Raw genomic sequence first — 22,500 nt, 5'->3', positions numbered from 1 at the left:
GGAGTGGGAGTGTGTCGAGGGGGGAGACACCTGCACATACAGACACCTTCATGATTCCTCTTGTGTTCACTCCCTTATGCTTCTTCTTTTTTGTGCAGCATACAAGTATAATTACACTAACTATCTACAATTTGCAATCTGATTAAAAACAAAGTTAATGGAATAAAAATCAAAGTTGCATTTTTACTTTTGCTATTGGTTGAAACAAATATAACAAATTTAATCACTATCTTATAAATATCTATCCGTATATTTATAGATACAAGTGTTTATACATGTGTAGATATTTCTTCTCCATAAAAGAACATCATACAAGAGTTCATTCCAGGCCACCACTGTAGTTTTAACCGAAGCCAAGTCAGTTCTGGAATATTTCCCCAGTTATAACAACAATAATGATAACATTAATATTACCAAAACAATAATAACAATATGAATAATAATAACAATTACTAACATATGCATCAGACACCTCAAAGATATTTGTAAGATAGGCCTAATCACTCCTCAAGAATTCCTCAAAAACTATGCAGAAAGAAACCCCTAAAGTCTGAAAACTACTTCCAATAACTCTAACTGAATCTATAAACAAACAAACACACCCATGCACATACACATTCATTCTCTCTCACACATGCAAACTCACTCACTCTCTCTCCATATTTCACATTCTGCCACAACAAGAAAAACAAAACAACACCTAACATAACTGAAACTAGACCTACACTATTGCAAGGCATCATACCCTATCAATGCACAAACTGTACCACATGCCATACAGCACAGTGTCCACAGCACCACTAATCAAGTTGGACACATGTGACACTTAGGCTATAGGGACAGAGATTACTGGGGGTTAAAATGACACCGTAAAGTAACACTGTGAAATGCATATGATCTTGTACAAGTTAGTGTTCTAGGCCTATACAAACAAAATGTAGGGCTATACACACTATATTCAGAAGATGAATGTAGCCTCAACAGACAGAACAAGTAAAAAATAAGAGAAAAATATCAGAAAAAAAAAGAAATAAGAAATGCCTAGGCTCATTATGGCAAATATCAGACTTCAATCGCTATACTAACTACATAACCAGTAAGCACCCCAACCTGAAACACCATATGATAAGAATGTAAATGAAAACTGATAATCACCAATTTGAATTTGGACTGTTTGTTGCAATTTCCTTTACCTCATTTTTCTTGTAATTTCTTGACAACAAAGTAAATGACAGGCAGGGAGTATTAAGGTTATAAATATACAGCACATATCTTCAGTACAAGCTAAAGCAGTTACGATATTCATTACCTTGTAGTCCTCTGCTCCGGAATATTTTTTGTTAACATCTATGCCTAAACATAACGATAGCAAGTGGAATTATCTAACAAATCACCCTTTGCTATCTGTGAGAAAACTCTAATCTTATCAGTTTCAGACTATAATTTCATCTCTTCCTGATAAAAATACACTGCTATATGTACGTCTGAATACCATATCTACCATTATCAATACATATAAAGATAATGAGATAAAATAATCACCATAAAAATAAAATATAAGTACATCATTACAGAATTCAGTAAAAAGAACTACAGACAGAAACTTGTACTAGACCTACCCTATCTTACCTCCAAATGTCTTTATAAAAACAAATATAATACTACCATATACTATATCTCTGTCACCATAAGGAAATATATAATTAACCTGCCAATTCTAAGTAATGCGCCAAAGGAAGTGTATGTCACTGGACACTAAGAATGAAAAAATATTATAAATACAGAGCAACACCAAAAAGACAACATACATGTACATAATATTTTCTTAAGAATTTGCAATTTCAGCAAAAATAAAAAACTATAAATAAACTAAATAAACTAATATCTTTGGAATGAAGGGAATGTGGAAGAGGAGATAGATGGAGGAAAAGAAGGGAGAGGGGGGAGTGAGGGAGTGAGGGAGGGAGGGGGAGAGAGGGAGGGAGGGAGGGAGGGAGAGAGAAGGGGGAGGGGGAGAGAGACAGGGAGGGAGAGAGGGGGAGGAGGAGGGAGAGAGAGAGAGGAGGGAGGGAGAGAGAGAGGGAGGGAGGGAGAGAGAGAGGGAGGGAGGGAGGGAGGAGAGAGAGAGAGGGAGAGAGAGAGAGAGAGAGAGAGAGAGAGAGAGAGAGAGAGAGAGAGAGAGAGAGAGAGAGAGAGAGGAGAGAGAGAGAGAGAGAGAGAGAGAGAGAGAGAGAGAGAGAGAGAGAGAGAGAGGGGGGAGGGAGGGAGAGAGGGAGGGGGGGGGAGAGAGAGAGAGAGGGAGAGAGAGAGAGAGAGAGAGAGAGAGAGAGAGAGGGAGAGAGAGAGAGAGAGAGAGAGAGAGAGAGAGAGAGAGAGAGAGGAGAGAGGGAGAGAGGGAGAGAGAGAGAGAGAGAGGGAGAGAGAGAGAGAGAGAGAGAGAGAGAGAGAGGGAGAGAGGGAGAGAGAGAGAGAGAGAGAGAGAGAGAGAGAGAGAGACAGAGATAGAGATAGACAGATAGACAGATAGAGAGAGAGGGGGAGTAGAAAAGAGAGAGAGAGAGAGGAGAGAGAGAGAGAGAGAGAGAGAGAGAGAGAGAGAGAGAGAGAGAGAGAGAGAAAGAGAGAGAGAGAGAGAGAGAGAGAGAGAGAGAGAGAGAGAGAGAGAGACAGAGAGAGAGAGAGAGAGAGAGAGAGAGAGAGAGAGAGGGGGGGGGGAGGGGGAAGCAGGGGGTGAGAATCCAGTATTACTTGGACTACTATGAATGATGATATTGATAACAATATCAATAATAATAATAATAATAATAATAATATTTATAATAATAATTATAATATTAATAATAATATTAATAACAATTATAATAATAACAAAATCCACTATTTTTCATTCTTCACAATATCTTCAAGTTCATTTAAATCCTCCTCCAGGTTTGCCTTAGCATGAGCCACTAATAGGGCTCTTGCTTGAACCTACCCCAAGTTGCCAGGTAGGGAAGGAAGTACACATTCCTGCGAATGGCCTCTGGCAAACTGATCCTCCCACAAAAGCCAGGAAACCTTCTTTTTATACGTGAGGTAGCATTACATATCTTCCTGGGAATTGTTAAATAAGGAACCACTTTAAGCTCTAACTTGCAAAGAATATATATATTCAAGGTGTGTTTGAGATGAAGGAGCGGGAGTTACTAATAAGGCATACCGTATTCGTATGCCTGCTGTTGGTACCGGATGTTTGTACCGGCAGCCTGTTCTAAATATACAACTACGCTGTCTGGCACAATGTCATTCAGTATAGTGGGACTCATTGTAACTGAAGGAGAGACCATTATAATGTCTAATTTCAGACTATAGGCCTTCATCATGAGAATTTCAAGGCAGTATGGGTATTAGACAAATGATATAATCATAAATCAAGTTCTCGTTACAGAGCCATGTCAGGTTAATTGGTGCAATTTTGCATCTCTTCTACTGAGACAGAAAAAATACATATAATTAGAAAGAGTAATTTACCCAATAATTCATAATTTACACTTCAGATTAATGACTGAAAATGTGATACTCAAGTTAAATGTGAACCGCAATGCCACAAAAAGTGCACAAAGAAACTAAAAGAATAACAAACTACATTAAATAACAAATGGTAAAAATAATGAAAACAATAAAACAACAAAATCAAAAGCACTAACATCACCACTCACAAAATTCCAACACATATAGTAAACAGTAAACACAAATGAAACAAACAAACAAACAAACAACAATAACAAAGTCATTTCTCACTCCATTTCAACCACCTGTTTCCATTCCCTGTCCTTTTCCTTTTCACTAAGGCGATATTTGCCACTATCCAACTCCCGAAAGCCATCGAGGGCGAGGGGAACGGGGGGAGAGGCGAGAAAACACGGATTCGGGAGGAAAACCACGGATCGGAGATTGTAAATAACGAACTATGGGATCCAATTAAGATTGTTTGGTAACGCGGATCCAAAGAGAGAGGGGCATTAAAGTGAGTGTGGATATGCGAAGGAAGGTGAGATTCATAATGCAAGTTCGGGGTTTTAAAGAGAAGAAAGGGGTGGAAAATACATGATCAAGCTTCATCGTTACATCCTTTTCCAAAGCGTTTTCTCCGCCAAAACACACCCACCACTATCACTATCGCCATTTTCTCCCTCTTGCCTCTTTTCTCACGAGTAAAATAATCACCACCACTCTGTTGTGCACAAGTAATATTCCTGGTCATAGGATTCGCAACAGGGATGACTCCCGGGGCGAAAATTTCATCGAAAAGTCATCCTTTTTCAACGGACTCGAGTACCTGACATCGGCGCCATCTTGTCACTCTCTCATTCAGATCTGACTTAAATCCGGGTCGGGCTGTCGAGCAGTAATGAGGATGGTAATTCTATAGAGGATAGAAGAGAATAATAACTGATTAGTTTATATCAAACATTACGAATATTAGATATAAATTGTTCAGTGTCAAACACGTAATGTAAAAAACGCCTAATTTCACTACTATGTGACCCAGACTTTTGCGTATATACAGGTCACACTGAAGATTACTAATGTATATGACTTCTTTTCTTATTAATGTCTGTAAACACCATTAAATTTTAATATAACTTCAGGAAATATATCCTCAACACATAGAAATAAAACACCAAAGCCTAATAGGATATACAAACCTATCACTACGCAACCCGGATCTCCAGTCTCCTACTTGTTATTGTTTGCGGATATCCTGAAGACTTCCTTATTTTCGTCTCTTTTCTGCACGGACAGCCTCATTTAGAGCGGTAATTTGATGAGAGAGGGAGATGGTGTCCTCTTTTATGTGATTATTAATAGTTTGGGTAATGTCGAAGGCTGGAAATGAATAATATGAGGCGAGTTGAGTGGGGGTAGTAAACAATGGGCGTGTGTGGGGATGAGGTCATTGTTATTGTTATTTGTTATTGTGTTATTGTAATTTTCTCTCATTCTGTGGTTATTGTTTGGCTTTCAGCGTTGCGGAAGTGCGAGTTGCTAGGGCGGGGAGGTCAGGCAGGTGTCGCTGGGACGGTTTGAAAGCTTGTTTTAGGTATTTTCTTGCCTAATAAAGACTTGTTTCGTTGTTGGAATAATTTTGAGATAGTGGGTACAAGAGACGTTTTCGTAATTTTTATTTTTTTATATATGCATTTTAGAGGAAGAATGGGATGACTCTTAATCAGTCATGCTCATTGTTACTCTCGCTATCATTTTCACTTTCACTTCACCTTCACTCTCACCCTCCTCTCTCTCATTTCCACCTTCACTTTCACGTCACCTTCACTCTTCTCTCGCCTACTCACTCTCCATTTCACTTTCAATATCACTCACTCACACTCATTCACTCACACACTCATTCACTCCCTCCCTCACACTCATTCACTCACTTACACTCATTCACTCACTTACACTCATTCACTCACTTACACTCACATTCATTCACTCACTCACTCACTCACTCACTCAATCAATCAATCAATCAATCACTCACTCACTCACTCACTCACTCACTCACTCACTCACTCACTCACTCACTCACTCACTCACTCACTCACTCACTCACTCAAACACCCACCCACTCACTCACTTAAACACACACACACTCACACACTCACACACTCATGCACACACACATGCATACTCACACACACACACACTCACTCACTCACTCACTCACTCACTCACTCACTCACTCACTCTCACTCACACTCACACTCACACTCACACTCACACTCACACTCACACTCACACTCACACTCACACACACACACACACACACACACACACACACACACACACACACACACACACACACACACACACACACACACACACACACACACACACACACACACACACACACTTGTTTATATTTACATTTGCATATGCTTATGTACCTAATATTTATTCTGTGGATGTACAGTACATACATACACATACACATAAGTTGGGTGAAACAGAACAAGGAAGGTAAACATTAAATGATGCATATACTTGACCAACAGATCCTATAGGTCATTAGTACAGGTTTTGTTCATCATTACCATCATAAATAAGTACGGGGAATAACAGGGAGGAGTTGATGTACATTCTTACCGGCTGCAAGATTTTTTGTGTTTTTTAAAATCAAAATCTTGCTATAGTTCTATGTTTGGAAACCATTACTCCAAGTAAGAGTGGTTGTTATTTGCAAAGGGATTGTAACTTTTGGTAATGGCTTCTTGTACAGGTCCATGTATTAGAGAGGATGTTCTCCTCTTTAGGAAATGTCTTCCTTTTTAATGATATTTTTATATATCAATCTAGCTAGTTTACCTTAGTTCATCTAGGTTTGTATGTCTCATTTTAGATTTAATTTCATCTATTTCTCTCTTTCCAGATTTACCAATGAGTTTTACAGACGTGAGCAATGCGTCTTACGTGAGAAACGGCCCATAGCCTCCTCAAGCGTGTCATGGAGGGTTACCCTTCAAAGGCGCAAGGGGACGTTTTTGATCAGGGTAATCCCTCTCAACACTTTGGTTCGGCATCAACAGCCGTTCCTGCCACACAGACCATTAACACTGCTGTGACCTTCATAGGCCAGACACACTCCTCATCTGGACAAGTAAGTTTAAGTCAAGCTTTGTTGTTTATTGACTGGTAGTGCCCTCAGATCTTGAAATGACAGATTTGATAACTTGTAAATCTGATGATGTCAAAGGGATAATGTGACTTTTTCAGTTCTTCCTCTCTTTTGTTAATGAGTGAATGTGGAGTAGTACTATTAAAGTAATTATAAGTGAAATGTGATTATAGAAACTTACCATAAGTTAGGTATGTAAAATGTAGTTACTTCAGGTTTAACAAGATATATGACTTGTAATACACATTGCAAGAGATTGTGAAAGTAAAGTTTTGATAAGGCCAAGCCTAGATATTTTGAATATCCCATAACATGATAAAAAGAAATTGAGTCTATGATTGATACATTTTTAAACAATAGTAGTTGGTATTGAGCTTTAAAGTTTTTACTTCTCCAGAACACTAGAGAGAAGTAAGTTAGTGCTTATTGTATTAACTAATAGAATATAATTAGTGCAGATTTATTTCCTGCATAATTTGCTTCAGAATAGTTATAAATTTGTTAAAAGTTTTTATGTTGTCACCTAAGATTAGGAATAATTAAGATATGGGAATCTCCTATTTTACTGTGTCTGATTAAGAAATCAGAAAAGCAGGACTTTAAATTCCTCGTTATATTAAGAATATATGGAGTTTATGCTATTCATGCTGTATTTTATGGCAAATCACTATCATACTAAACTTGACAAGAATCAAGTAGAGTAGAATGAGTTTTGTAGTTATCCTTCTAAATTCAATTAGATTATTTGTATAACTTGATTTTGCTTAATTTTTAAAAGTAGCTATATAGCGTTATGATCATGTGTGCTTCTTGCACCTCAGAGTTATCTGCAAATATGATCGAATGGAGGCGCAACTGCTGTGAATAAATATGCATTTTTTAAAAGAGGAGAAGAGTATGCACACCAAGGAGTATTTTGTTTTATTTTATTGATTTTTTCTCTCCTGTATAATGGTAATTAGCATTTTTGTGTATATTTGTCAAACATTCAGTTCTGCAGAATGTATTTGACAAAAAAATCTCTGTTATTGATGCCAACCATTTAAAAATGATGTACCATCTGTTCATATCCTGAAAGATGTAAAAAATCTGTGCTTGTCATGAAAGGAATTTGCCATCTGTGGTTGTCATGAAGGACATTTACCAGCTGTGCTTGCTTTGGTCATGGCCCAATGAAACCTGATACCCCAGTGAGAAAGTTTGTGTGTTGTTAGAGATGACTGTTGCCTCAATAGCTTGTTGATAGAAATGTAAATTTTTTATGTACATAATTTTTTATGGACAGATTTTTTATAGTTGTGATATTGTTTTGTAGAACCCATTTAGGTCAAAAGTGTGAAAATAGGAGTGACATTTTTGTGCTTGTATCTAGCTTTTGTTGAAACATAATCCAGATTATTCATATAATGAAACTGTGTGAAGAAGCATATTAGGTGGCAGTGTAGAATATAGTTACTGATGATCTGTTTCTCAGCTTCTGCTCTATGGAATTCTCTTTTGAGTTGACAAATACACAGAAAGGGAAACATAGTTAAATTTGTCCTTATGATCAAATTAGGTAATATGTGATATTTATATGTTATTTGAATATTGGCTAGAGCTTCATTTAACGGAAGTATAGCATCTGTTTTTTCAAAACTAATGATAAAGAACTTTTTGAAACAATTTGAAGTATCTTGTAATGTAAAAAAACATCTCACTGAGATAGAGAATTTTCTCTGCTAATGTAATTTTAAGGGCTGAAATTAATAGCTTTATTAAGAAAAAACATATTTTATTTTCCATATAAACTCCTTTACATTCAGCTCCTGAAATGCTAAATTCCAAGAAGTGCCAGCAAATCTATTCAGTTCATAAAGGTAGGAAGGAAAGTTCACAAAACCCAACAAACATCAGAACTCATACTCGGACACACTACCATCCCCAACAGCTGGAGGGTAATGCAGGAGCAATGGCCACCCCAGGGACGAGCCTACAGGATGACTTTAGGGGAGAAGCCAGTGTGGGAGGGAACACAGGACGCAAGAAGAAGAAGAAGCAGAAGAGTGGCGAAGAGACATCAGGAAATTCGGTCAAACCTGACCTGATGGAAGAGGATGAGCTCGTTGACGCTGCGATTCCAATGCTAGCTGAGAATCAAGGTAGGTTGACCTTTTTGCTTCTTTGTCTTATAGTATCATTATAGATATAAGAAGATACAAAGACAAGTAGAAAATTCCAAAAGAGATACGAGAGAAGAACAGTCTTTCAAAAGTAATATCCAGTTATACAAAACAATCAATTGGTTCTGCTCTTTCAGGTGTTGAAGAGCTGCTTTATCCTGCCTCACTGCCTCCTGCAGGTGGGACATTAGTTGGTGGTCAGTACCTCCTCAACAATGCCCTTCTGGATCAGATCCTTGCAGAAAAGAAAATGGTGAGAGACTTTTGGTTTCTTTTTAGATCATTATGGGTAGAGAACGTGTTTTAAAATAGGCTTACAAAGAATAGTATATTATCATGCGCACACATAATTTTGTGTTTGTTTGTGTGTATGGGCTTAGGTGTGGGTGGGTGGGTACAGGTGTGGGTGGGTGGTTGGATGCATGTATGCGTGTGTGTGCCATTTTGAACTATTTTCTCTCGTAGAAAATACACAAAGTAAAGACAGTATATTTATGGTATGATTCAGTGGCCAACATTTAGATTTTGGTTCTTACTCTACAATATTGACCCCTCGTTCAACGAGATGTAATACTTTTACGTAGCACCTAGTTATGTAGAATATTAATCACAGGTATGAGTTACATATATCTTTTCCTCTAGCATATCACTGCAATTTCACCATTTGTCTCCTTTATTGTGCTCATTTTGATTATGGTGTCAGATGTTCAGTATATAGGCTAATTTTTTTCCATCTTTATTGCAGCAACTCATGCAAAGTCCAGAAGTGATGGAGTTCTTGAAGAAACAGATAGGCCTGGCCAAGAAATAAGAGAAATCTTCCTACTTGTTAGATGGATAGCTTTGTGTGAGAAAGGTTTTTCTTTTCTTTTTACTGTATAGCCAATTATTTATGCCTTTTATTTATGACTGTGGATAATCTGTTGGTAAAACTTAGCTTGTTATCAGATGGTTTTGGTTATTTGGATCTGAATGACAGGTGGTATATGTAATAGGGTTATCTTGTTTTTTTAGTTTGTTTAATTGAATTCGTATTTATACAGCTTGATTGGGATACTATAGGGAATATCTATGGCTATTATCAAGAAGATAGTTTTTTTCATATATGTGTTATTTTTGTGGTTAATTACCCTCATCCTTTGACTGCCTTCAATAGCTCTTTTTACAAGTAATTTTTCCTAAGAGAGCTATATACTTAAAGGATCTTTATGCTTCTTTCAAACAAAATTTTCCTGATTTTTACTTTAAACCCAACAGTTTTGATCACCTTTTCTTTACTTTCATTTCCTTGGTGATAAACTCTTGGTATGTATACACTTGCAGTCACTGGTATAGTACTTTGCTACCAAGTGTGTAAATGCTATCGTGCTATAGAGTTTTGAAATGCTATTAGATGAAAATCAGTTTGAAAGTTACACCACTATGGTCAAAAGTTATATAACTCACTTTTGGCATACTTTTTAACATATTTTCCATTCCCTGTCATTTATGGTCAAATAGTATGGTAGAGTCTATGTTTTTCATAATTTATTGCATTGCAGGATTACAATATGAACTTTTGAAAGCTCTTGATTCCTGCCTTCTATAAGGATATTATCCACTTTAGTTGGGGTGTCATGAGGCACCACCCTACTCAGTACTGCCAAGGGACATTATCAAGGGACATTAGCCTGCTGATGCTCAGGGATTCTAGATTTTTTTGCCAACCACAATTTCTTCCTCTTACATAGTTAGCCACTGCTCCTCTCCCTTTGCCTCAGTATGCTTCACAAAGCACCAGGACGCCATGATCTTAAGTCTGGTGTGCTGAAAAGGGGAAGAAAGTCCTTTGGATTACATTACTTTCTGCATCATAGGGACATCTGTCATGACTTGCCTCGTGACTGAATAGCAGCTTGTAAGCTTTGCACAACCTTGGATACTTCTTATGACTGTCTTGCCACTCATAGGTGTGACATAAAATGAAATTCTTCAGATTAGTGTGACTTAGGAAATCAGATGAACAACAATGTGTCCTTGGTAAGCCTTTGGGTTTAGGTCTCACTTTTCCTTGTTATGCCTGTGTCTCAGGATTTCCATATTATCTAGTATGGACTCATAAGTTTGGTGTGTTTGTTTGTTATACTCTAGTGTGTTTTAAGAGCTCTTGTAAAAATTGAACAGGTAATAAAATAGGAAAGTAAGATTTTATCATTATGTTGCAGGAGTTGTCATGATATAACAGATGAAATGAAAAAAATCTGATGTAGGAGATGGGTTTGTGAATGACTGTTTAGGATTATTATAACAGCAGTAACAACTAATCAACAACTAAAAGTAAATCTCATGAAAATATAACATGAAAATATAACAATGCAGTTAATAATATACCTAACAAAAAAATTAGAGCCAGGTTTGTGTAGGTGATACTCCAAAATAAAAGGCAAGCTATTGGCAAAGTTTAAATTTACCACTTTGAAAAACCTTTTTCTAGTTGTGTCCTCATAGTATGCATGCTTGTCAAATTCTAGTTATAGAAATTGTTCTCATACAATTTTTCTTGTGTATGGTAGGCTTTGCTCCCAAATTGTTGCAGTATCAGATTTTTTTTATGGAAGAGTTTCTTGACATTTTATCCCTTTTTATATGAAGTACTTTCCAAAAATTGTAATTTTTTCACCTGCACTAAATACCTGATATAAGAAAAGAAATTATGAAGTGGGGATACCATCTTCATACAAAATATGGCTTAGAGTAGAGACAGTACAAATCAGGAAATACAAAGTGTACACAGAATATCCAATACAGTAGAAACTGTATAGGTACATTTTGGAGTATATTTGACATACAGAATACCTAATTCAGTAGTGAATCTATTTGTATATTGTGGGAAGCAACATCTCATACCATTGGAATCAAGATGAGAGATAGTTATTCCAACTCGTGTTTTTAAGATATTGGTGCCAGGTAATCACACTGTCCATTGCCGTTTTCTTTTGTGCAGTTTCTTTACATGTAGATGGCTCCACAAGCTCTCACTGACGAAGAAGTCAACGAGTAGGCCAGCGTGACTTCTTCGCCTGATTTCCCATTTCGTTGAGTTTTGAGAAGAATCTTTGTTTTTTAATGTTACTAATACCAATACTGTTGTTGTTATTATTATTATTATTGATACACTAATTATGATATTGTTAATAATACAAATAGCAATAAGAAATAGAAAAGAATCTTTCTGAAAATTGAGGAAAAAGGTAAACAGGTGAAATAGGTACAACTACCAAGTGACTTCTTGGTGACTAAGCACTTGTGGAGCCAGCTATGTGTAAATGTAATCAATAAACTAAAAGCATTGTGGACATGGCATGTATTTTTGCTATCTAAGAATCTTTGGGTTTAGAAATTACTTCAGGTCTTGAAGATGATAGACAAATGACTACCTCAAGTATTGGTGGTATAGTTGTGTACATCAATTATTAATTTCCTGCTTCTTCAGTGAATTAAGATTTTAAAAGTCTGTGTTAAAATTGGCCTCTCCCTCAAAGTGGAGTAATTATTATCACAGTTTTTACAAAGACAGTTCTTTGTAATATTTATATTATTTGGTAAATTTTGCTTTGATTAGTCTCTGTATGGCTTTTATTTTTATTTTCATTCTGTTGTTATTGATATTAATTTTGATGAGTGCATAATGAAAATATTGGCATTATTTTTATTATTTTTGTTTTGCTATAGTTATTTAACTCTTAGCATTTATATTTCGTAATGTATAAAATTTAAATTTAAATGTAAGTAGGACCTATGTTATCAGCCTTTTTTTTCCAGAATATATAAAATTTTAATGTGCCATGAAGTCTTTTGTAGAAAAAATTCAAAGCTGTCATATTTTCCAAGGGAATAATGAAAACAAATAACATGTTGCAAATAGTTAATAAGTAATATTTCACTGTCTTAACTCTTACATTTTGGTCAATACTGAAATATTTAGGATGTGACTGAAGTGGCACAGTGAAAAAGCATCTGATATACATAATTTTGAGAATTGTATATACATGAAGTTCATTGCAAGTTTATAATTCTGTAAGTGCCATTACTGTAACATTTATTAGATTTCATTTGTTTTCTACTAATTCTGTTGTATTTGTATATAATACACAATGACTGTACTTAATATTTTGTATATTATTTATATGTGCATCATAACAGGTAATAAATGTAAGTTTTTTGTCAGTTTTTACTTCATTAGTATTGTCTTACCATATACGGAAATTATACTTATTCAGCTGGGGGAGAGGGGGTTAGGAGATGGAGACTGAGGCCCAATGTACGGGATTACTCCTACCTTGGACCTCCGCTCTCCCCTCAACTAATTTCGCTTGTTTTTTTCTTCTCCCTCTTCCCTTTTCTTTCTCTTTTTCTGTCCACTCTGTAAGGTATGAGAGCCATGTAGAAAGGATGAAAGGCTGGCTGTGTCAGTCCTGAGCAGCCTTCTTACTCTATTTACTCCTCTCTTTACCCATTTCACTATCTGGCATATATCATGTTTTGTTCTATTTATTAATTCATTTTTACCCTTTTCACCACAATCCTTTATCATAGTACTTTATGAACTTAACTTACCTGGGGGCTTTTCCCCCCAAGCCTTACCATATCACTATATGTTGAATATACTGTGATTGACCTTTAAGGAGCATTCCGAATGATTAAGTTAATACACAAGTTTTCTTGCACTTTTATCACATTTTTTCTTTGAAAAATTGTGTTGATAGATGGCTTACTTACTCTATTCATGATATAATAGCATATGTTTCAAATAAGATTGAATATCAGGAACGCTCATTTGTAATCAATATTATTACAAAATATAATTGGTCTAAATTGCAGCAGTGTTGCTTTTACTTGTCTCTAAAAATGAGGATGGAAGGATAATGACTATGCTATTTTGTTAAAGGATTTTTATTGTTAAAAGGCAGAGGAAGGCACCAGTTTGAAGAATGTTATTAATTTTTTTTTATAACAAGTTGTATAATACATTAATAAATGGACTTGTGCGGCTTTTTTAAATTTGGGTTTGGCAGAGTGGAAGAGAAAAAAAAAAAAAAAATCTTAAAACTAACAACTTTGGCACTAGATATTGGGCCTATAGGCTGTAACATGAATAAATCCATGATATAAGAAATAACAAACAGGAAACAGATATTTATAATTACTTTTGTATATCCTTATTTCTCTCAAGCTTTAACAAAAGTAGCAAAAACATCAAGTCAAAAAATCATAATTTGATAAAAAAAAACAATTCTATTTATATTTTCATTTAAATATATGAAAAGCTAATCTCAGATTACAATATTAATAGAAATACATGAAACAAATGTTCATTTTAATATTGCAAGCATTTAACACTGAGAATCTTCGTGACAAAAATATATGTCATGGTTTTAACAAAGTAAAATACAATGGTTCCAATAAAGAAATTCTTCTCAAAACTAATTTTCTAGAAAGTGATCTGGTTAATTCATGTTACATATAATTCACCATATCTTTCTAAAAATTCTGAACACATGTTTTTGTGTAATCAGTCTAGAAAATACACAAAAGAACACTTAATAATAAAACATTAAATACTGTTACATTTCATTACACAATTAGAAAATTAACCAGTGGGGCTCACATCTTCACAACCACGATGAACAATACAGGAGCACCATTATGACTTTTTTTTTTTTTTTTTTTACCTTTTTTCAATACACATTGTATTATTTTTGCATTTCAGGTATATTAGGTTAATTTAAGCTTCAGTGTCTAATTATTTACATTTTTCTGAGAACCTGTTATCTCTAAAACCTACTGATAAGCTTCTATTTTACAAATTTAGCATTGCTGATTTCTCGTATATTATTCCAGTGAAAGGATGACTTTGTGGTTGATCAAAGAAATCGACACAAAAACAATTTAGACAAAAAAGATGAGCTCATTGTATACTGTTTAAACTAAACACAGTATCTTCACAATATCAAAAGTAGACAACTGTAACATTTCCAGTTCTCCAATAAATATAGCTATGTGATTTTCCTTTTTGAACACAGAAAGGATTTTAGTTATGATGACAGTGTTAGAGCTGTCTTCATGATCACCTTGTAAGCTTAAAGCTCTATAACCAAAAGAACACATTGATTTTAGTTTCAAGAATTGAACACAATATTCTAACATAATAAATGCTCCACACAATTAAATGCAGGATTCTGTTATGGAACCACTACTAGGAACAGCTATGGCATACAAAAATACATTATAAATGGCTGATAACAATGTAGGTATGGAAAAAAAAGAAAAAAGAAAAGAAAGAAAGAAAAAAACTGTCATTACAATATTCCTTGTATCAGAGAGTAATCCTGATACTTAAAGCTTCTGAGAAGACAGTATACGTTGCCCCTTTTTGGAAAGATAAATTATTGTTAATTCGAAAAACAGAATAGATTTTATAGTTATATGAGATATGCAGACTTGTAAAACACTGATTCAGATGAGAGTCTGAACTTCTTTTAAAAACTGGAATTAAAGTAAAGCCGCGGTTTATTACATGCAGTTGCCACAAAATTCAAATGATGTTATTCTCATGTTCACATAAAAAAAAGAAGAAAAAAACACAGATCTTAAACCATCAAACAAATACTACTATCTTCTTCAGTTATGGAACAACTCTGTATATTCAATTTAATTTAAAAAGATTTGTATATTTTTTTATTTGAATGGGTGAAAAAAATAATTTCTCCATTTCATTATTGCTATACTGAGGAGTCCCACGAGGCACTTGTATTATCATCAGTTACTGTTTTCTCTATCTCAGTTTTCTACTTACTCATTTCTTCCATTCACAACATAATAGCAGAGTACATTCCATCCTACACAAAAGTACACAGACCAAAACCCAAATTATTCTTTCCAGAGGAAATGAGAAGGACGGTCGCATTTCAGGTTTCAGCTGGTGATTTGGATAGGACTTGTGCGTCTTATTCTTAGTTTGTATTCTTGTAGCGTGTGAACAGGTTGTAAAGAACACGGAGAGTGGACTTGAGATCAGCATTCACAATGTCTGAAAAGAGAAGTTGGGATATACTTTACCTGAACTTTGGTATCTGGTAACTGATATATGAAATAACCCAGTAGTGCTGGGTATACTCTCAGCTTTAGTTTCCTTTTATGTAGTAAACTTACATAACTGACATTTTGCCATTCTAGCATCTATAAATTTAAACTTAAGTCTTTAAATAGCTACATAAATATAATATTCATAAAAAAATCTAAAATTTTCCCTACATAATTAAATTTCTTTGGTAAATCAATTTGACACATACAAAAAAAGAATTTTACTTTCTATATAAAAATAAAAAATTCTACTTACCCTCAGGTCTTGCTTTCGGCTTAGCCAGACCTGCATCCATCATCAATTCAAATGACTGAGAGACATTGTGCAGCTTCTCATCAAATGTCTGAAGAGAGAGGAAGATTACTTCACAGGTGAACTATTTATACTGTAACTTAGTCTTTGCTGTTTAATGAATCTTCAGTCAATATGAGAACATCTCTAACTTCTATTTCTTGATTTGTCCAAATGGCAAAAAGAAAGTAAGTGCTTAATAATGTTTGATTACTATATTTTCCAAATATAATTTGCAGTAGAAAAAAAGAAAGAAAAAGAAAGAAAGAAAGAAAAAAAAAACAGCAGCTCCTCCACTCAAACAGGCACACCCTAATATCCATACAAATGCACCCATATAGCAGGCACAGAATTCCAGCTGTTACCACTCACCTTGGGTGTCAGGAAGAAGTGGTGCAATGGGACAAAGTACCCCTCGAGAAGGCCCATGAGGAGGCACAGGTAAACACCATCATTGAATTCCGTCTCAATGTCGCTCACTTCGAGGTTGATTTTATTCAGCTGCTTGTTGACAAAGGTTACGAGGGACTGAGGGAAGAACATCAGAATAAGACTGGTTAGAATAAACTAGGATGAGAATACAGGATAAGGATAAAACTGAGAAGACTGAAAAGATACTAGAAACTCAAGATATTAGGGATTCTTAAAAAGAAAGAAAGTAAGAGAAAAAAAGGAATGAGAATACACTCAGAATAACTATGAATAAGAAATTGAACACAAAGAAGGCACTGACTATAAGAAAATTAACAGATGTGAATAACTGCAAATGTGTGTAAGTTCTTTGTAACTGTGAGTGACTTGTAATCTTACAAACTAAGTTATATTAATAGTACACAAAATAAATCGAAAAGAACTCAACCACAGATCCTGTTGAATCTGTCAATATTCATCAGCAATATTTGTGCAAATTGATAAAATAGATAAGTAACTAAATAAACAGCTAATATTGTAAACAGAAACTAAGATGACAAATACAATTTTGTAAGCATCTAACATGCTAAATACACTAACCCTCTTGACAACAGCAAGCTTGTCAGGTGCATGATCGAACAAGGTGTCGAAAGCATCTCTCTCGCATCTGAGACCTAAGTCGTCGTATGTACCTGTCAGCTCTTCTGCCACAATCCGGTGATTGAGCTGCCCATCGCGTTTCTGCATGGTGAGGAGAGGCAAAAATTTTAAAGTTTATTCTCTCTATTGGCAAGCAGCAATCTGTTCTTTTCATAAATCTGATGAGATAATATTTAGACTAATAATAAAAAGGTGTAAAAAATGATTGGCCAGAAGAAAAAGAAATCCTAAGTTGATAGAAGAAAAAAAGAAAAGAAAAAACATACTCACTTGCACAATAACAACATTGATAATACAATTTTCAGGCAGCCTGATGGGGGCACGGAAGTGGCGGGCTAATGCCACAAGGAGGTGAAGAATTGCAACAATATTTTTGGAGTGGATGGACTCGACTGACCACTTGTGAGGGCCATAGCGACTGAGACCCAAGATCTGTGAAATAGTTGTAGTTATTCTTTAAAACACATGCTTTTGTAATCAGAAACTTCTGTATTTGCATGAAATAAAGCATTTACTCATCTACAAAATGTCTGGTAAAAATTATCATAGATGAACACTTTAGAAATAAAGAAATACAAAGTGGGATATTGTATAGGAAAAGTGTACGTAATGTATATATCATAGAATGTAGTAAAATAGCCAACACAATTGCCTAATATGACCAAACCTAAATATATGAAAGTAAGAAGAGAAAAAAAGAAGAAGAAAACATACATAATCCTCCCTTTCAAAGCCACAAAACAGACAGATATACATACATGGTTGGCAGCATTGAGGACAATACGCAATTTCTGCTTCTGGCCTTCCTCACTTTGAGTCACTTCCTGTACATCTAGGGTGTTGTTTGTTAGCTTCTCTGTTGAGTAAATAAAATTATATAGAAATATATACAGATAAATATCTATACTCAATCATACATACACAAATTAATATAACAAACACATGGAAATCCTATACATTAAGTTAAATATTTTTCCAGGAAAGAGCATTCCCCATGTAGAACAAGCAATAGCATAAAATAGAAAGTAACTCCTATCAATAAAAAATCAACCATTACCAAGAAGCATCAAAGTGACCTCCTTAAAAACATAATTTCTAAAACACAAAAGAGAGATAATTAAAGAAATAAGTTGATACACTAATAATTAAATAAATCCAAAGAAAAAGAAAAAGAGGAAAAAGAAGATGAAGAAAAATGAAAAATAAATAGAACAAGAAGATAAAGAAATAGAAGAAAGAATTGGAACAAGAAGAAAATGAAGAAACAGAAGAAAGAAGTGGAAGAGGATGAAGAAATAGAAGAAAGAAATGGAAGAAGATGAAGAAATAAAAGAAATAGGCAGAAAGAGGATGAGATAGAAGAATGCTGAAAAAAATAAGCTAAAGAAGAGGACCAACCAATGAGTTTGTGGAAGACCATCCCATCGTACAGGTCCTCCTCGATGTGCTTGACAATGATGCGGTCATTGGCGAGCTCGTCGTTAATCCACTCAATGAGGATACCAATGAGTTCCTTCAGCTTGGGGTCCTCATACGACCGTGGTTCAATCATTGACCTCTCCTCGTTATCATCTGTTTAGAGAATGGGAATGAGATCAAAACAGGGGGCCCTTGTGCTATTCTGAACAATACATTTGGGTCTGTGTGGAGCAAAATGCTCAACGGAAACATCAGGAGCATAGGAAACATAAAATGATCCTACTCTCTATGGGCTTGGCTGCAGCATATTTTTTTCTTTTTTAGATAATGTGGCAATAAAGAAATTGACTATTTCTCCTCAGTGAATGCAGCCAGGCTTAAACAAAAGCACAACTGTTTAGTATGCACAAAATAAAGCTGGCTCCCCTGCATGACACTAAAATGTCGTTCCAGCATAAAGAGTAATCTACAATGACGTAATAGGATTATTTCATATTATTTCATTTTATGATAATGGATTCTGATGTATATTTATATCAATAAAAAAACACATAATTCCAACTACTATAATTGATATACAGTATCAAACTTCAAAATAATAACATGACTGCTATACGAAAGTTATGTTTTACTCCTATCATGTCGGAGCCAGATTTTTCAGTGATGTAATCATTACACAACAGTCTAGCTTACTCACAAGAGCCAGTCAAGACACATATACATGTCACACACCATTATGTCATGAAGTCTAGAGCCGTACCCATGAATATGGGGATCTAACAATAATAACTATTGCAGTAATAAAAAATAACAATAGCATTAACAATATTAATGAAGGAAATACTATTCTTTAATAAAGCAAAAACTCACCCAAGTTGTAATCATCAGGAGGGATGTCGACTGACATAGGTGCGCCAGGTGAGTCGATGGCATATTTCCCCTCTGTTTGTACTTCTTGGACTAAGGGAAGAGAAAATAAAAAAGAATTCAAATTAAGATCTGGAACATGTAGAGCTAACTTTATTGATCTGTGCAGTGCTGGTTTGACAAAAAAGAAGAAGAAAAAAAAGAATAGTTAACAAAAGAGAGAAAGAAAGAAAAGAAATGAAAAAGAGAACAAAAAGAAATAAAAATAGAAGAAAAGAAAAGAGGAAAAATGGAAAAAAAAAAGAACAAGAAGAGGCTTTGAACTTCCTGCAGCACTTCCTTCCTGGGTTCAGATCATGAGATAATGGGAGTAAAAAGCGGAGTGCAGACTGATGTATGAGAAGGGAGATGGGAGATGACAACTTTCAAGGAAAACCTTTATCCTTTTCACATCTCGGAAAATAAAGAAGAAGAAGAAGAAGAAAACAAAAATATATACACGAACTTACCTAAACCTATCTATCTATCTGTGAGTGTACATATATATATATATATATATATATATATATATATATATATATATATATATATATATATATATATATATATATATATATACATACATATATATAGACACACACGCATATATATACATATACATAGATATATATACATACTAAATAAATGAGAATTATTTTTTTGGAGTGTGCGGTATGTAGAAGGGGAGATAGTAGGAGGAAAAGAGGGAGACAGGGAGAGAAGGAGAAAGAAAAAGAGAGAGAGAGGGAGAAGGAAAGGGAAAGGGCGAGTGAGTGAGTAGGGGGAGGGAATAAGGGGAGAGAGAGGGGGAGAGCAGGCGAGGGAGGAGGTAGGAGGAGAAGTGGAGAGAGAGGGGGAGAGAGGGGGAGAGGGAGAGGGGGAAGAGGGAGAGGGGAAGAGGGAGAGGGGGAGAGGGAGAGTGGGGAGGAGAGGGAGAGGGGGGAGGAGAGGGGAAGAGGGAGAGGCGGGAGGAGAGGGGAAGAGGGAGAGGGAGAGAGGGAGAGGGAGAGGGAGAGGGAGAGGGAGAGGGAGAGGGAGAGGGAGAGGGAGAGGGAGAGGGAGAGGGAGAGGGAGAGGGAGGGAGAGAGGGAGGGAGGGAGGGAGGGAGGGAGGGAGGGAGGGAGGAGAGAGAGAGAGAGAGAGAGAGAGAGAGAGAGAGAGAGAGAGAGAGAGAGAGAGAGAGAGAGAGAGAGAGAGAGAGAGAGAGAGAGAGAGAGAGAAAGAGAGAAAGAGAGAGAAGAGAGAGAGAGAGAGAGAGAGAGAGAGAGAGAGAGAGAGAGAGAGAGAGAGAGAGAGAGAGAGAGAGAGAGAGAGAGAGAGAGAGAGAGAGAGAGAGAGAGAGAGGAGAGAGAGAGGGAGAGGAGAGGGAGGGAGAGGGAGGGAGGGAGGGAGGGAGGGAGGAGGAGGAGGGAGGGAGGGAGGGAGGGAGAGAGGGAGGGAGGGAGGGGGGGAGAGGGGGAGGGAGGGGGAGGGAGAGAGGGAGGGAGGGGGAGGGAGGGGGGGAGGGAGGGAGGGAGGGAGGGAGGGAGAGGGGGAGGGGGAGGGAGAGTGGGAGAGAGGGAGGGGGGGTGGGGGAGGGGGGAGGGGGAGGAGCGAGGGGGAGGGAGAGAGAGAGAGAGAGAGAGAGAGAGAGAGAGAGAGAGAGAGAGAGAGAGAGAGAGAGAGAGAGAGAGAGAGAGAGAGAGAGAGAGAGAGAGAGAGAGAGAGAGAGAGAGAGAGAAAAGAGAGAGAGAGAGAAAAGAGAGAGAGAGAGAAAAGAGAGAGAGAGAGAAAAGAGAGAGAAAAGAGAAAAGAGAGAGAGAGAGAGAGAGAGAAGAGAAGAGAAAAGAGAGAGGGAGAGAGAAGGGAAGAGAAAAGAAGAGAAAGAGAGAAAAGAGAGAGAGAGAGAAAAGAGAGAGAGAGAGAAAAGAGAGAGAGAGAGAAAAGAGAGAGAGAGAGAGAAAAAAAAAAGAGAGAGAGAAAAGAGAGAGGGAAAAGAGAGATATCACTGATGATAAAAACTGATAGAAACATAAATATGCGCATCGCAACTCCTTAAGATAAAAACAGATATCTAATAATATATTGCAGGAAGTGCAAGATATTTGATAACAAAGATAACAACTGATACCTCTTTCAAATAAAATGTTTTTTCATTTAACACCTTGGAATCGAGTGCACACCGCCTACAACCCATATCCCCGGGAAAGTCGCCAATCAAGTGTGTCCAGATTTTAGGTTATATGCAGGCAGCAAAACAACCGGATCCAATTAGATAAGACTCTAACATAGTAGCTATACATATATATAATACTGAAACGGACACAGCAGTGTACAATTATTATGCACAAAATTATTTTATTCATCATCTTTATCATTTAAATTAGCATCATACTATGAAAGTGGTGGTGATATATATTTCTTTCTTTCTGGAATACACATAATAAAAATCTATACAAATATAAATATATGTATACCTATGCTTAGGTTACACTGATGCAAACCAAATCCTAATTCAAAGGAAAAGTAAAAGGAGAAGGAAAAGAATAAGGAAAAGGAAAGGAAAGAAAAAGAAAAAAAAAAAAAAAAAAAAAAATATATATATATATATATATATATATATATATATATATATATATATATATATATATATATATATATATATATATGGGTCTCACAATGATAACCAATGTAAAAATATCCCTTTTCCTACTTTCTACATTAAATAATGGCAATTTAATACAAAAGAGCCCTATGTGGAACAGATTTACCTTTTTCTTTGTATTTACGGTATCATATTTTTTATTATCATGATAGATCATCTTCTTTTCTTTAGTTTCATTTGAAGTCAAACAACAAATTATTAAGGAAGAGTAGGAAAAAAAAAAAGA

At 35.9% G+C, this 22,500-nt stretch overlaps 3 protein-coding genes across 9 annotated transcripts in view; 1 reads left to right on the top strand and 2 right to left on the bottom strand.

Moving 5' to 3' along the window:
• LOC113806760 (protein diaphanous) overlaps positions 1-4,405 on the bottom strand; it is a 30,631-nt gene extending 26,226 nt beyond the window's left edge. For all 3 annotated transcript variants that reach the window (XM_070115742.1, XM_070115745.1, XM_027357944.2), the window contains exon 1: positions 4,319-4,405. The gene's annotated coding sequence lies outside the window, so the exon portion shown is untranslated. The remainder of the gene's footprint in view (positions 1-4,318) is intronic.
• A 244-nt stretch (positions 4,406-4,649) lies between these two features.
• On the top strand, positions 4,650-13,022 carry LOC113806742 (uncharacterized). 3 transcript variants are annotated; one of them, XM_027357913.2, is made up of 5 exons: positions 4,650-4,799; positions 6,413-6,640; positions 8,589-8,799; positions 8,958-9,073; positions 9,566-13,022. In XM_027357913.2, exons 2-5 carry the CDS (start codon positions 6,488-6,490, stop codon positions 9,629-9,631), a joined length of 546 nt encoding a protein of 181 aa, XP_027213714.1. In that variant the 5' UTR covers positions 4,650-4,799; positions 6,413-6,487; the 3' UTR covers positions 9,632-13,022. The 3 variants fall into 3 exon arrangements, with proteins under 3 accessions (XP_027213714.1, XP_069971842.1, XP_027213721.1); XM_070115741.1 differs by lacking the exon at positions 4,650-4,799 and adding an exon at positions 4,915-4,935; XM_027357920.2 differs by lacking the exon at positions 4,650-4,799 and adding an exon at positions 4,945-5,083.
• A 714-nt stretch (positions 13,023-13,736) lies between these two features.
• The window catches only part of parvin (beta-parvin), a 19,239-nt gene continuing 10,475 nt past the window's right edge, over positions 13,737-22,500 (bottom strand). For all 3 annotated transcript variants that reach the window (XM_070115740.1, XM_070115738.1, XM_070115739.1), the window contains exons 7-14: positions 19,595-19,684; positions 18,704-18,877; positions 18,064-18,161; positions 17,576-17,737; positions 17,246-17,386; positions 16,607-16,762; positions 16,199-16,286; positions 13,737-15,889 (exon numbers count right to left, since the gene is read on the bottom strand). In XM_070115740.1, coding sequence (XP_069971841.1) covers positions 15,813-15,889; positions 16,199-16,286; positions 16,607-16,762; positions 17,246-17,386; positions 17,576-17,737; positions 18,064-18,161; positions 18,704-18,877; positions 19,595-19,684 — 986 coding nt within the window. In that variant the 3' untranslated portion in view covers positions 13,737-15,812. The remainder of the gene's footprint in view (positions 15,890-16,198; positions 16,287-16,606; positions 16,763-17,245; positions 17,387-17,575; positions 17,738-18,063; positions 18,162-18,703; positions 18,878-19,594; positions 19,685-22,500) is intronic.

Source organism: Penaeus vannamei, chromosome 38, assembly GCF_042767895.1.
Source record: "Penaeus vannamei isolate JL-2024 chromosome 38, ASM4276789v1, whole genome shotgun sequence".
In the NCBI taxonomy this organism is placed as follows: domain Eukaryota; kingdom Metazoa; phylum Arthropoda; class Malacostraca; order Decapoda; family Penaeidae; genus Penaeus; species Penaeus vannamei.
Note: the sequence above shows the minus strand (reverse complement) of the source record. Positions and strands in the feature narration are given on the sequence as shown.